We start from the raw sequence: 14,995 nt of genomic DNA on the forward strand, positions 1-14,995 counted from the left end.
AAAATCAATCATATATTCTAGTACAGCATAGCTTCATAATTAGATGTTTACTACCTAAATTCCCTAAAATAATTAGTCAGTGGAACACTACACAATTCAAACCCAACCAGAATACCCGATGTTTCAGCTCACGCATTTAAGACAAGAAACCAGTTAGGCAGAACATTTTTTTAAATCATCCTCCCTGAAAGAAGATTAGGGTTTTAACCTAAAACTCAAGTGGTAAGCTCAACCAGCTGCATTCTAATTAATTTCTGAGTTGGAAACCCTTTACCTTGCAAGACTTAAGAATCATATAATACATACTTGAAGGTAAGGAATGCAGGAGTGCCAGTAGGTTAGAGAGAACCATTGACTCAGCAATGTTGTTAACACATTCTTGGTTACTTGTTACTATGTTCACTACCTGTAAAAGATCAGAAACAACACTTGATTATATTCCAGCTTTTAAGACACTGTCCAGAAAATGCAGTGTGTGGTGAAGTCAGTCACTTCACTGGCAAATAGAGTTGCTATTTACAACATTTATTCCTGCCACCAAATTGTCTCGTCTCCTCAGGGAAGAAGGGAGCAAAGACTCAGGCAAGAAGCTATCACATGTTTCTCCGAGGAGTAATTGACACCTTAAAACTCCAATCTTGATATTTTTTAGATGGTACTCTAACAGTTACACCATCAGGTTTGTTTATGGTTATTGTGTAGAACATCTAGACAGGTTTAGTGGTTTAGGGTACTTTGGTTTTGTTGTTGTTTTATTTGGTTTTTTTGGTTGGTTGGTTTAGTTTTTTACCTCCAGAGCCAACTGCTGCACCAGGCCAGCTCCATGAACACGCAGAAGGGAGAATATCAACTTAAAGTGACCTATGCATTCACATTCAGAACCTGTAAGATACAAAATAAGTTACTCTTCATGTTAGCCAAAGCACTCACTGAAGGCCATCCCAAGCCCAGATTTCGCTCTACAGAGAGGTGTTAAAGACTACATGGCTTTATACAATCTGCCACAATAGTTGTAACAGCTCGTACAGGACAGCATCTGCTAAAGAGTCAGAAAATTTTCAAATCCTCTCTATTAATCTACCTTCCACAGAGTCTCAGATCAACGATATTCCAAAAGCAGAGGATACTTCCTCACTCTGAAGTAAGTAACTGAGCTAGTTCTTGTAAGAATGCAAGTAATAAATTGCATCATTTTATTTATCCTTGATCATCAGTACTTGTCTTCAAATTCACTTGCCCTTTCAGAATGTCCCAACTCAGAGCAGGGTTGCTATATGCAGCAGTAACAGCTGCCTTCAGGGTTGTAATTGTAAACACAGAATATCCAGTCTGAGAACAATTTAATCACCTGTTATTAGAAGCAACAATAGTAGCATGATTTCCTTTTAGAACTAGCAAAGAGAGTGTCCTAATCATTTGTCTTAGGCTTTTCCAGTCTGTATGTTGGTATGTGCTCATAAACTTTTGCTGATATTAGCTGCCCACTCTCAAAAGCATCTTTTCCTCCTGCTTTAGCAAGGCTCCAACACAAATGACATTTAGGTGTTTACTAACATGCAGTACTCTGTTCAAAGAGGTTCTTTTTGATGCAAGGAAGTTTAAAAAAAAAAAAATCAGTTAAAGATTCTTCGAAGGATTACAGAAAATTTCATCCAGGAGGCTTAAGTGTTCCTGGCAACAGCAGGCTCGAATCACAGTTAAAATCTAGTGATTCAGAGATGAAAATAGATAAGGCCTGAATTTCACACAAAACTTTAACACATCTACTGATTACGTTCTCCAGGTGAGTTAAAAATAAACAAGCCTATATGGCTTATCAACAGTGTTAAAGCCTGTTAACCAGCAAAACAAGCTTCCTTCTCAGCGGAAGATAAAGACTGCAGAGGTCCACAATTTTTAAGGTTGTCCACAAAAGGGTATATGAAGTAAGTTCCATTTTAAGCCTACCTGGGTTGTGTTTTATCACGTTTCTGAGAGCCTCCAGGGCCATTTCAACTCTCCGTAACCGATCTCCATGTTGATTGGACTCTACTTTCCCAGTCTGTGTTATTGCCATTAGCGTATGAAGGTACTGTGCTTGTGAGCCTACGTAATCCAAAAGGCTCGCAGCAAATGCTTTAGGAAGCTTTAAAGTAGAGATGAGAGCATTTTTAGCTCTGTGATGCAACAGTATTCCCAGTAGAAGAAAATGTATCCAAATAACTTGTCCTACAATTCACATATTCCCTTTCTCTAGACAGGCAGACAGAAAACACTTCTCTTTAATCACTACAACATCAGGAAGACATTTATCCTATTTCTGTCTAAACATACCCTTAAGAGGCTGCCACTACTTCAACACATATATGTTTGCCCATAGATATAGATGGACTGCAAAGCCACTAGGCAGAATCACCATTGCCTGGAACTACTGAAGCAACTCAAGTGTCTGCAGCACAAGTTTGTAGAGAAAAGTCATTAAGACATCTGAAGCAGCACATCTTAGTGCAGACTAGTTCTTTTAATTTCTTCTGCTCCAGTAAAGGCATGTCTCATAACATACTGGTCTTGAAGAAAGTTTCCATCAGATTTTGTATTTTCTCCATTCTGTACTGGCAGATAAACAGGAATTAGCAGCATTCCAAACACTAGTTTCAACAGGAAGGTTTTAGCTACATCTCACCTCTAGTTGGAAGGTAGGGACCTCATTGTAGACTCTAACAAAAATCTCTCCCACAATAAGTTCCTTTGCATGGTCACTGAAGACAAAGTCAGATCCATAGCTCTTGTCACAATCACCCTTTAAGCAGAGATAAGCAGCAAAAGCTCAGACAGAAAATCATCTTGTAGAAAGTGTAAAGCTATAATCGATAATGAAATAGGCAATACTTGAGCAGAAAACTTAATGCTTCAGCAAAAGTCAGAAGCTCAGATTGAAACATAACAAGAAATAAACAAGCAAACTCTTAGGGTTTTTTGTTTTCTTTTAAAAACTACTGAATGAAGAAAGTGACTTAGGAGTAGTCAACAATGGAAATTTGTATTAATTATAACACTGCATCACAGGGGGAGTACCAAAACACAGAACAGTTTAAAAAAAACAGTAGTGGGATTTAACGTAAGAAGTATCTTACTCTCTTAATCATGCTTTCTTGTTGAGATTCCAAAAACTCAAGTAGTTCAGCTCTTGTCCCATTGTTCCAGATCAAGTAGGGGTTCTCTGTGTTACTGTTAAGCATCTTGAGAGTCTAAGAAGTAAGGAATTTACATGATGTAACATTTACAACAGTTTTCGATCATTATGCATAGTAATCAGCATGTTTCACGATGTTAGTTAATCCACTCTCATTAGCAATGAGACCAATTACATAACCAAATTGAAAGTGTGAAGTTTCCCATACTGGAAAAGCATACTAGAAAAGCAGTATGTACAAGTTATTTGGTCCAGTACAATCTATATTACAGTTTTTTCTTTATTGTGCTTTGAGCCACATTTACTTCAGATTCTCCATCTATTTTTGGTAGTGAACAGCAACTATCTGCAGTATCTCTTTATAGATGACTTCCTTGGTACCACTTTTAAAGAGATAAGTTTAGCCTTTACTCTCCATCATCTAAGCCTTCAACAATTAACTCAACTTCTTTGTTCCTATATTTGTTTTGCAAATACTATTCTATAGAGCACTGCTCCTGTCTATAGTGTTTGAGGTGAAAGCAGTTTCTTTTCCCTGCAGTTACTCCAACTGCAAAGAAAAATCACACTGCTGTTCTCAGTATCCAGTTGGTCTAAGAGAGTTCAGCGTTTTAGAAGGAACCAGGTACTCCTTCCATAAATCACTAGAGAAAGTTTTGGCCAACAGACACTTACCTCAGTAGGACTGACCACAGCAAGTTTTCTGGCAATATAGGGTGTCAACATTCCAGCCAAGCTTTTCCTGATTGTTGGGTTTTCAGGGGTAGCTTGTTCATCAGAAAGATACCCTCCAAGGCGACTCAAGGCCAGGAGACTGAGCTTAGCAAGGCTATTTGCTACCTCCTGAAAAAGACAGACAGTTAGAGAAAACCTAGAGCTTATTGAAGAATTATCAGAATAGCCAAAAGGGTTGTTCAACACTTCTGCACCAGAATGAACAGCACTGATATTCTCTTTATCTTGGCTTAGTAAGTGCAGTAAGACATAAGCACTGATAAGCAGGAAAACCTGGGGCAGGAAGATGACTGAAAGCTACAGAAGCTATTTAATGTATTGGTTTCTGACCAGACAACAATTCCTGCTCACACAGTCAAATATCAGCACAACAAATCTTTTATGAGAGTGATACAAGACTTTATAGCTACAATAGAGTGTTCAAAGGTCATCTCATCCAGTAGCTGAGGAAGAAATGTATATAGAGGGTCACCATTTGAGGAAAAAGCAGATATTTTACAGAAGTTCTCAGTAGCACTAGACAACCCTTTCAGCTGAGCATAAAAAGACTGATAACAAAAATGTACATTTCTACTGTTAGCTATTGGTAAAAAAATCTCTTGCACTAAGTCCATTAGAAACCACAGGCTTTGGCAGCTTTAATATTTGAACTCTTTAAAAAACCCCCAAACCCCCCAAAAAACAACATCCAAGAAGTATTTACACTGCTACACAAAAATCCCTTTCCCAAACTGCTTTGTTACCATTGCTGTTCATGCAATTCAATGATCCTAACAAGTATTTGAATACACTTTAGTCTATTTGTAAGAGTTGGCAAGCAACAACCATTGGTGTCTGACAACATGCACCTTGGGAACATTACCTGGTGGTTTGAATCTTCACTTTTCTGAATCCCACTTTCTTCCAGTGTATAGTCATAGTTGAAGAGGTAACCCAGTAAGTACCAGAGAACACCAGCTTGAAATAAGTGTGTTTGTAGCCAGTAATCTAAGGCAAAGGAGCTAACGCACTCTACTCCTAAAGCAGCTACTCGTGGTATGGTCTGAGGGAGAAAAAAGAAGTTTGCCTTAGTACTTGTAACCAGAGAGTGACAACTGGTTTCCTTACCAAAGATTTAAAGCCAAAACTAGCTGATCCTAGAGTACTATCTAGGCAGCAGAGAGAAGAAAACTGAAGTACAGGTAACATCTGCAGTTGAAGTGTCTGGTAACCAGCAACATGGCTAATTAGTCAGCATCTTTCAAAGGGAAGAGTACTCAAATAGTTATTTCACATTATTAGAAATGAGCATTATCTCCTGATTTAGCACAGTAAACCAAGCAGCTAGATGTGTCAGTTAAAAGGCAAAAGTAGCTGAATCTTTACAGTGATTGCATTTTAAGCCCACTAAATAGATTCCAATGCAAGCACTGAGAACAAGGCAGTGGAGTTCTGTATCTCTTCATGATTGGCTGGGATCTTACAGAAGGGTTGATTGGTCAGTGCAACTACGAGGAAAGGCTGAGAGAACTGGGTTTGTTTGGCCTGGAAGGGAGAAGGTTTTGGGGTGACCTAATTGCAGCCTCCCAGTACCTGACCAGAGCCTATGAAGAAAGATGGAGAGACTATTTCACAAGGGCATGGAGTGACAGGACAAGGGGGAATGGATTCAAACTGAAAAATAATAGGTTTATATTAGATATTAGGAAGAAATTCTTTACTGTGAGGGTGGTGAGGCACTGGGACAGGTTTGCCTGAGAAGCTGTGGATGCCCCATCCCTGTTCAAGGCCAGGCTGGATAGAGCTCTGAACAACCTAGTCTAGTGAAAAGTGTCCCTGCCCATGGCAGTGGGGGTAGAATTAGATGATCTTTAAGGTCCCTTAGAACTCAGGCCATTCTATGATTGTCTTATCTCCTTTAAAAGCAGAATATTCCCCTAAACATTTGACAGTTCAACACCTATTTAGGCAAAAGAAAGGAGCGCTCACCTTGCCATAATACAGAAGTCTACAGAGGTCCTTAATTATGTTAGGCATTTCTGTAATCTTCTCTCTGCAGTCCTCAAACTGAGCTGCTACGCTGTAACACTTACTAATGTATCCACATACCTACAAAAAGCAGTATTTTACTGGTTACAAGTAGAAGAAAATGCAAGTTTACAATCCTATTGTCAATATATATACTACTATATCAATATTTTATATTATGTATATATATATGCACTTATATTTATTATCATTTTATACATACACTATAATGTATCAGCTTCTCAGAAGACTATATAATCAGTTACAACTGCTGCAACTTACCTGTACAGACATATCATCTGGTTTACTAGACCGTGTCAAGACTGCTACACAACGATTAAATGCTTCTTGCAATACCTGTGAGGATTGGATGATGCATAAGTTGAGTCACAAAAAAAAAAAAAGATAAAAGCTGGTAGAAATAAAACATTAGTTAGTAAACTCATTTTTAATGGCTGAAGGGAAACATTTGACAAAAATCTGCTGCGTGCTCAAATGGTTTGTAGGGGCAAAATTCCTTGCAAGTGCTGGTATTAACCTCTGGTGCTTTAGAGTTGACAGCCTTCTCACATGTGAGCTAATACCTCAGTCAGTTTGCAGATGATACTAAGTTGTGCACGACTGTTGATCTGCTGGAGGGTAAAAAGGCTCTGCAGAGGCTGGATCAATGGGCCAAGGCCAATGGTATGCAGTTCAACAAGGCCAAGTACCGGGTCCTGCATTTGAATCACCACCACCCCATTCAATGCTACAGCCTTGGGGAAGACTGGCTGAAAAGAAGCCTGGTAGAAAAGGACCTGGGGGTGCTGGTCAACAGCTGGCTGAATGTGAGCCAGCAGTGTGCCCCGGTGGCCAAGAAGGCCAATGGCATCCTGGCCTGTATCAAAAAAAAGAGTTGGCAGCAGGACTAGAAGTGATTACCACTCTGTACTTGGCACCGGTGATGCTGCACCTCAAGTACCGTGTCCAGTTCTGGGCCCCTCACAGAAGAAGGGCATTGAAGCACACCCAGAGAAGGGCAACAAAGCTGGTGAAGGGTCTGCAGCACAAGTCTGATAAAGAGGAGCTGGGTTTGTTTAGCTTGAACAAAACGAGGTTCGGAGGGACCTTAATCGCTCTCTACAAGTACCTGAAAGAAGCTTGTAGCAAGGGGTAGGGGCTGGTCTCTTTTCCCAAGTAACAAGAGATAGGACAAGAGGAAATGGCCTCCAGGGGAGGTTTAGCTTAGCTGTTAGGAAAAACTTCTTCACCAAAAGGGTTGTCAAGCATTGGGACAGGCTGCACAGGGAAGTGAGCGAGTCACCATCTCAGAAGGTATTTAAATAGACATGTAGACATGGCACTTAGCAACATGATTTAGTGGGACTTGGCAGTGTTGGGACTAACACTTGGACTCAATTATCTTAAAGGTCTTTTCCAACCTAAATGGTTCTAATACTTTAATATGTGCAATGAAAAGCCCTTCTGCTCGAGTGACTTGTTCACATTTATCAATTCTTTCACATACAGAATGAAGCAGCTCTCAGTAGTGTTTTGTAAAGGCGTAGAGAAACATCATATGTAGTTTGCTTATCCACAGTTCAACAGACAAGCCTAGGTTCAGAAAGGGGTATATTCTGCTAGATGCTTCTCCTATTGGATCCAGAATAGAGATAATAAGAATGGACAAAGGTCTCAAGACCAAAATGATTCTCAATTGTACCTGATGTCCTATGCATTGAGGATCTAGGATTTTTAGCTGTGGAAAAGTTAAACCAAAATAAAAAAAAAAAAAGGCATTTCAACACGTTTCTTTGCATTTACCTCAATTCCATTTTCTCTCCTCAGTTCTTCTGCATTTAATGCTGAACAACTGACAGTATGGTAAGCAAGTTCTGTAGCAGCAGGCAACAGAGGAGATTCTTTAGAAAATAAAAGGTCATCTGATGTTTCAATGGTAATAGTTTTTATCAGCATAGGATAGCCTGCATACTTGTAAGGTTTCAAATCTGAAAGACAAAAAAAAGTCAAAGCTTATATGCAGGCACAGCCTAAGCAATTTAAACCACCATAAAATTATCAGTCAAAAATATATCAGATATGTAAGGACTAGGAGTGAAAAAAAGCCAACATCTAGGAAAACTGGAGCAACACTGAGCAGCTCACACAACCTGACTCCTTGTCACATAAAACTGTTCATGCTAGAAGCTGACAGAGCTTCATAGAAAGAACTCATTTAAGACCAAAAAGACTTACCTTCAGCTCATTAAGCCCACAAACTCAAGAGCCTTCCCAATGACACTTGTCTGTCTCCAGAGAAACAGAAGTATAGCTTTGTCTGTCTGCCTTAGGCCAGGATTGAGTAACAATAACTCTATAAGGACTTTACCCAGTTTGGCACAACAATCATATATTTTAAATAATTATATTTTTCATTGCTTTGAGGTTCAGTCATGCTAAAGAACAATTTCATTTTGCATATGGAGCCAACTGCAAGTCAATCCATGTAAGTCTATACCAATGCTGTCACTACCTCCACACAACTGACAGAATTATGATTGCATATGAGGTTCTTCATTTACCATTATAATACAATACTTACACAGCAAAACACTATCGACTCTGCAAGACTTGGACATGCCAGTAGCTCCCAGCCTGGGACTGTAGCTAGAGTTAAGTGTTAGGGTATTCTAGCTAACCTTCTTTCCCAGTAGGGCAGTGAAACAGGTAATGTTGTAGCACAGCTCACCAGAGGACTCTAACACTGGTCAGAATTCCTGCAAGAATACAGCCATCTGGCTATTAAATATAAGACTATCTCATAACCAGAATCTGCCATCTGGGTGACTGAGTACTAGTGAGGACTCTTCTGCCTTGACAGAATTCTAAGTATGGAGGAATATTAAAACTGATTAACACTGGAGCAGAGAACTTCAAAGAGCTATTCATGCTTTTTTGAATTAAGTTTTACTGCAGATGAATTGACTTCATAAAAGAAAATGTCCTATTTTGAAGCCCTTTACCGTAGCTACATAATGCTGTGGCAAGTCAGAAACCAGACCAAAGCACAGTCTCAGGAACAGAGAAGATTAAAACTTACTGAAATGACCACTAAAGAAATGAAGACAAAACCTTCTTCGGAGGCAGCATGCTTACCTTCCTTATGCCTGTTGAAGAGGATGCTTTGAGTTTTCAAGATCAAAATTATGTTTTCTGGATCTGGTCCATCTATCACCTTGGCAGATTTTGTGCATAGAAACTCATATGCTTTATTAACTTTTTCAAACATATCCTGCAAATAAAGAGGAATAGTCATAAGAGGTATAAAGAACCCTCTAGATTACTGAAACATCAGTTTAGATGCAGGTAAAATAAAGCATTTAGGATTATAAGCCACAATACTAGTTTTATTGCCTCACTACACTTCAGAAAATACTCCAAACACTAGTTTACATATCAGTTTTCTTTTGTCTCCTAAACTCTGCCATAGGCAAGACACTTAATCAATCATACTATGATGAAAGCTTGATACTGAGGATGGGTAGAGGATACAATCCACCTTTGAAAGGGAGCAAATATCTTATTCAGGTCCTGTGTAACTCTCTAAAGACGTTTTCTGATATGTGGGTCTGATCAGACTAAATCAGTTTACTGTAGAAATCCGAATATTCTTTGAATGACACAAGTTAAATTACTCATTAGTAGTACTAATCTGTATTTTAGTATTCATCTAGGGCATAGCTTTTAAAAGGAAGAAAGAAAATTCAAGTGCGCATTTCAGAATTCTTAATACACCTAACAGCCAAATTTGTCCCCATTTTATTAACACCAGAAATTTGTGCTGTACATACCCTGCCTTCTGGATTCTTGTCTGGGTGATATTTTTGAGCCAACCTGAAATAAGCTTTCCTGATCTTGCTTTCATCATTTCTACAAGAAAACAAGTTCCATCCATTACATTGAGTAACATAAAAAAAAGCCAACCACAGCAAAACCAGCCTGGATTCTGATAACAGTACTAACAGTAATTAACAGTAACTGCAGTTGAGTAAAAATTACAAAACTCTTATTTCCATTTGAAAACCCTGCTTTACCAGCTTACACTGAATGAGGGGTCATCATGTGACCACAGAATAGAATGAAATTTTTGAAACCAAGTATTTTAAAATACCTCTTTTATCTGCTATACTAACCAGAAGGTGCTGAAAGTCCCTGAGTATTTTAAATGAAGAATCTAAATGAGCTGCAAGTGATCAAAGTTCGTATTTCATGATTTATAGTAAGTGCACTGTTCTTGAAGGATAAATACAAAAAGTGTTAATGGTTCTCTTCTAAAGGCCTGAAGTCAGAAATCAATGGCGAGACAGGAGGTAAAAAATTCCAAGAATATAATCACCATGAAAAAGGACAATACATCGGAGGGAGAAGGATGATTAGAGAAATAAGTTCCACTTTCAACATATTCAAGTTCTGCCATATTTTTTTGCTCACTATAGTTGAGTCTAATGCTTGTCCTTTAAAACAGCAGAGCTCAAAGTACTTTTTTCCCTAGTTTCAGTTCATCTAAACACTTTTAAAATTATTCTCTCAAACACTGGAATTGTATTTCCAAGCTCTGCTTCTTTTTAGCAAAGCCATCTTCCGCTGTGAAAGAAAGTGCTACATGTAACTAAACTGGTACCCCTAACTGGTTCCAAGTACAGAGATAAGAAACTTAGTTTGTTCAGGGCATAGAGCTCATATAAAAGTAGTTATACAACTTTAAAAACTGAAAACAACTTACTGGCTTTGTCCTTTGGGTAGGTTAAGAACTTCATAAGCATCATCTATTGACATGGTAGGTGGCTTCTTCTCTACCTCCTTCTTCCAAGCTTCTAGTGTATCTTTCAGCAGTTTAATCTAAATAATTAAAATTTAGTAGTGTTTCATTTATGCTGACACCACTATATAATTTTTAATAAAATGCTACTTTATTAATAAATCCTAAGTTTTATTCAAGATAAAAGTATGTTAAGATGAAAATGACTATGTAAGAGTCACATTAGAAGGTGGAGAATCACTTAAATAACATGCAGTTCACATCTTGATACTATAAAAAACTGCAACAAAGCTGCATGAATAAAGCCACTTAGACAGATCTAGTCCACAGACTTGTACCAAAAAGATCTCATCAATTCAGTTAATGCACTGATCCCATGTTAGTTCAGTTTCTTCTGCAGCACGGGCAAATAAGAACCCAAAAGCGATGTTTCCTCCCCACCCCCCAATCAGCTGAGGTTCACTGAAACACTACCTGAAGTTTTTTTGAATGCTTTATTTTGCCTTTGAAGTATGCACCACAAGAACAATATATTTATACTGTTATATGCTATGCTGCTTCAAGATAAAGTAGTGTTCAATGTGTTTGCTTGTGGACCAAAATTGAGGATAAAGCAGTTACTCGCAAAAAGCCTAGCATTTGATTTCCTTAATATTTGTTACAAATCCCAATTCTAGGACTCTGAAGGATCAAGAATTAAATGAACCCTAAAACACTTCTTACTTACTGGATCTTTAATTGGCCAGTCCGGAAATCTGAGTGTATCACAAAGATGCTTGAGGTAATAAATATTACAGAACAGCTCATTTTCCAGTTGTGGATAGTTGATAACTGGGATGGGACAGTATTGGTAGAGTGCTCTTGTATTGCTTTGAAGACGAGGGGTGAAGTCAGCAAGATGAGCAGCAATCTTCTCTATCATAAGACGCCTAAAAGTTACAAAGTTCAGTTTAACACTTGCCAAGCAATCCTCAGTCCTCACTCACTGTACAGGTGTGTTCTGTGATTTCTTCTGAAAAGATTTTCCTTAGTAGTTTCAGAATAGGATTCTGTCCTATTCTATTAAAAAGCTACCGGAATGCCATGAAAATTAGTTTATTAAAAACAATGTAAAGTGACAGTTTGCCCTCCTCAATACCTCTTTACTTTCTGGAAGACCCTAATATTCCAATGTATTGGAACATAAGAGGTATATCTCAAAAATAGGTGCCGGTAATAAAAAAGTACTTATAAATGAGTAAGTATAAAGCACTCCACACCCACAGTGAAGTCTCCACTCACAAAAGGAACTTAATCAAGATGTAAAACATGTTTGTCAGATGTTCAGGGAAATAGTTCTCTTCCTGCTGCCAATTCTGCTCCTCCTTACCCTCGTTATTTTTGATCAGAGAAAAGGGCAATGCAGGACATTGCTCTTGCAGAAGGCAAACAGAGGAAGTAATGAAACCATGCAATCCAGATATTTTCAGCTTTTCTGAAAAACAGGACCTCTTTGACATAACATTCAGAATTATTTGTCCATCTGACAGAAAACAGTTACCTCATTTCATTGCTCCAAATTGCTTCTGGAGTGTCAAATTCTCCAAGGAATATCTCAGAAAATTTTTCTGGTTCATAGTTTTCTAAATAACACACCATTGCTTCAGGAAGAATATGTCCGAGTATACTTCTTTGAACTATATCTTGACCTTTTGGCTGCAGAAGAGATCACATGGTTATCTCAAAGGTAATTAAATTCAGTGTTGCTAACTAACTTGAGATCTAAAAAATTCTTCCCCTTTTCCATTACAGTTCTTAAATTTCAGTTAAAACAACTACAGGTGGTCTGCAAAACTATTTGGAAACAAAGGTAGTTACTTTTGCAATCTACTCACTTCTTCAGACTTGAAAGCTTGTTTTGTATGTGTGTATTTCAAAAACCTAGAAGAGAAACAGCAGTTATTTTCTGTTTGATACTTAAAATACCCTTGAATAATAAGCAGACCACCACAGTCCAGCTGGCAAATATCATACACTTACTTTGAGATAAAAGAGTAACAGCAACAGTTGTACGAATTTCTGTACGAAGTCCATTAAATGTTTGGGAACTCCACAAAGCTAAGCACCCCCATGTTATAGGTGTTGCCTTATGTTTATCATTTCAGTTTGAAAGTCTTGTTCCTGAAAGCTTGTTTTCTCCCCAGGCAAACAAAAAAGATGCTGATAGAGACACCGACAACCTTTCCCTCCAAACCTCTCCCTGCACTGTTAAGCTCATCATTGCAGCAACGAAAGAGGGTGATCTTAGACTGACTGCTCACAGTCCTATCATATGAGACTCATCATGGAACCATGCAATGATTTCCCAATGCATTTTGCTGTACAAGAGACTTCACTGGAATTGTATGACAGCTTTTTACGAACTATTGCATTTAGAGGAAGAGTAGTGGAATGAACTGCAACAGCCACCTGCATGTGCAGTGCATCTGTCAGGCAGTACAGACTGATTTAACTGCTTAAGCTTCAATACTGAAACAGGCTTTTATATTTTCCACCACTTTCAATAGCAGCCTACTGCCAAAAGCTACATTTGCATATAGATAGGCTGTGTCACTGCTCTTTAGTGCTTGCAATGAATTATTCTTCTACAATACGCCATGGTCAGTTGTACTGTTAGAACTGTATGATCAGACCTGTTCTCATTCCCTCCTCGGAAGGATCATAAGCAAATCACTTTTCTAGGGAGTGACTAGATCATAGGGAGGCAATTCTTCTAGAAGAATTTCATGTTGGTTCTACCAAGCCACACTCCCCTGAGCATACAGAGATGTAGAGCAGTCCTTCTGAGCATAACTGGTCAAGAGGTACTTTGGTTATGCTTTATCCTCACCTTGCAATAGGAAGTACGTTGGAACCCGTGTACATCATTATGAAGAAGAACACTCCACTCAGATAAAAACGAGGTAACTGAGGGTTATCTTGCATGACATGAAACAACAATACAGCAACTTTTTCCACAAGGATAGGATCAAAAGTCAGTAATAGCTGAAATCAAAACACAAGCATTTACATTAGCTGCAACTAGTGCAAGTTACTTAGCCAAAACTGAAATTTTAACTAATTCTGTACTGGGACAACCCAACTGCAGGAATTTCAGTTAAAGAATACTTCAGCCTAAAAATAAGAAGTTTGAATCAAAGAATATTTAAAGTTGGGAGGGACCTCTAGAGGTCATCTTGTCAAACCCCTCTGCTCAAAAGCATGGTCATCTGTTGCTCATTGACAAAGACCAGATCCAGGTGGCTTTTGAGTATCTCCAAGGATGGAAATATTTCCTAATGAAACATTGGCTGAAATGGCATGAAATTTCTAACAACACCCTGTGAAATCAGCTGCTTCTTCAGAGATCTGCAGGACATGACAATGTGTTTGCCCCACTTACAGTATTCACACAGCAAAGATGGTAGCATAAGTAAAACTTTAGATCATTTAGGGACACTTTTGAAGAGTTACTTACCTGAGTGATATGAGGAAGGCAAGTACTATCTGACAACAGCCTTTTCACTCTAGGCAGAGGTCTTATGATAGCATTGTCTTGATCCCTAAAAAAAAAAATAAAAAAAATCAAGTAGTACAGCAGTAAGCACACATGTGCCTTTTCTCTCTCAAGAATGAACGATTTTATTAAGTATCAGGCTGTTGAGACCATACTCATTGTCTTTTATTGTTAACTTCAAAGTCTGTTGTTAGACTTGGTAAGTTTAGTGTCCTGCATCGAAGCAGATGCATTTAGGTTAAAGGAGAGCTTGTCTGTAAGACTACATCGCTGAGCATTAGAAATACACATAGCTTCTGTATTCATTCTTGCAGTCCCTTTCACAATATTAATATTGTCTCATTTACATACTCTCTATTTGCCTACAGAATCACTACTATGTAAAAGGCTCTTTAATACAGTTCCTTAATGTACTACTTTCTAAGAAAAGTTTAAAGATAAAATTTAGGAATTCATACATCTGCCAGATAAAGTTAACCACTTCTGCTGAAAATTACTGTTTACCTGCTGGGAAAATATCCACACATGGTGATTAGCATGTTGAGGACAAGTGTGGCAAGGTCAGTCTCATTCAACACAGGCTGGCCACTGGCAAGCAAGCACCACTTCAGCTGAGGGATGACCTGTAATGGTCGCCAGCCATCCATACCTTGAGCCCAGCACCGTGTTTTTGAAGTCAGCTTTCCATTGTTCCATAATTCCTGCATCTATTGCAAGATTAGAGATGAATTCAGTTGATTCAGCATTC

General features: G+C 38.4%; 1 protein-coding gene across 4 annotated transcripts in view; it reads right to left on the reverse strand.

Annotated features, from left to right (window-relative positions):
• DNAJC13 (DnaJ heat shock protein family (Hsp40) member C13) overlaps positions 1–14,995 on the reverse strand; it is a 55,971-nt gene that overhangs the window by 9,727 nt on the left and 31,249 nt on the right. For all 4 annotated transcript variants that reach the window (XM_032674584.1, XM_032674539.1, XM_032674484.1 and 1 more), the window contains 19 exons: positions 14,752–14,954; positions 14,209–14,293; positions 13,582–13,736; positions 12,587–12,632; positions 12,253–12,407; positions 11,440–11,641; positions 10,677–10,792; positions 9,745–9,823; positions 9,050–9,185; positions 7,718–7,902; positions 6,197–6,271; positions 5,876–5,995; positions 4,770–4,949; positions 3,848–4,015; positions 3,114–3,227; positions 2,663–2,779; positions 1,948–2,125; positions 791–882; positions 307–406 (listed from right to left, as the gene is read on the reverse strand). In XM_032674584.1, coding sequence (XP_032530475.1) covers positions 307–406; positions 791–882; positions 1,948–2,125; positions 2,663–2,779; positions 3,114–3,227; positions 3,848–4,015; positions 4,770–4,949; positions 5,876–5,995; positions 6,197–6,271; positions 7,718–7,902; positions 9,050–9,185; positions 9,745–9,823; positions 10,677–10,792; positions 11,440–11,641; positions 12,253–12,407; positions 12,587–12,632; positions 13,582–13,736; positions 14,209–14,293; positions 14,752–14,954 — 2,506 coding nt within the window. The remainder of the gene's footprint in view (positions 1–306; positions 407–790; positions 883–1,947; positions 2,126–2,662; positions 2,780–3,113; positions 3,228–3,847; positions 4,016–4,769; positions 4,950–5,875; positions 5,996–6,196; positions 6,272–7,717; positions 7,903–9,049; positions 9,186–9,744; positions 9,824–10,676; positions 10,793–11,439; positions 11,642–12,252; positions 12,408–12,586; positions 12,633–13,581; positions 13,737–14,208; positions 14,294–14,751; positions 14,955–14,995) is intronic.

This window comes from Chiroxiphia lanceolata, chromosome 1, assembly GCF_009829145.1.
Source record: "Chiroxiphia lanceolata isolate bChiLan1 chromosome 1, bChiLan1.pri, whole genome shotgun sequence".
Lineage (NCBI taxonomy): Eukaryota > Metazoa > Chordata > Aves > Passeriformes > Pipridae > Chiroxiphia > Chiroxiphia lanceolata.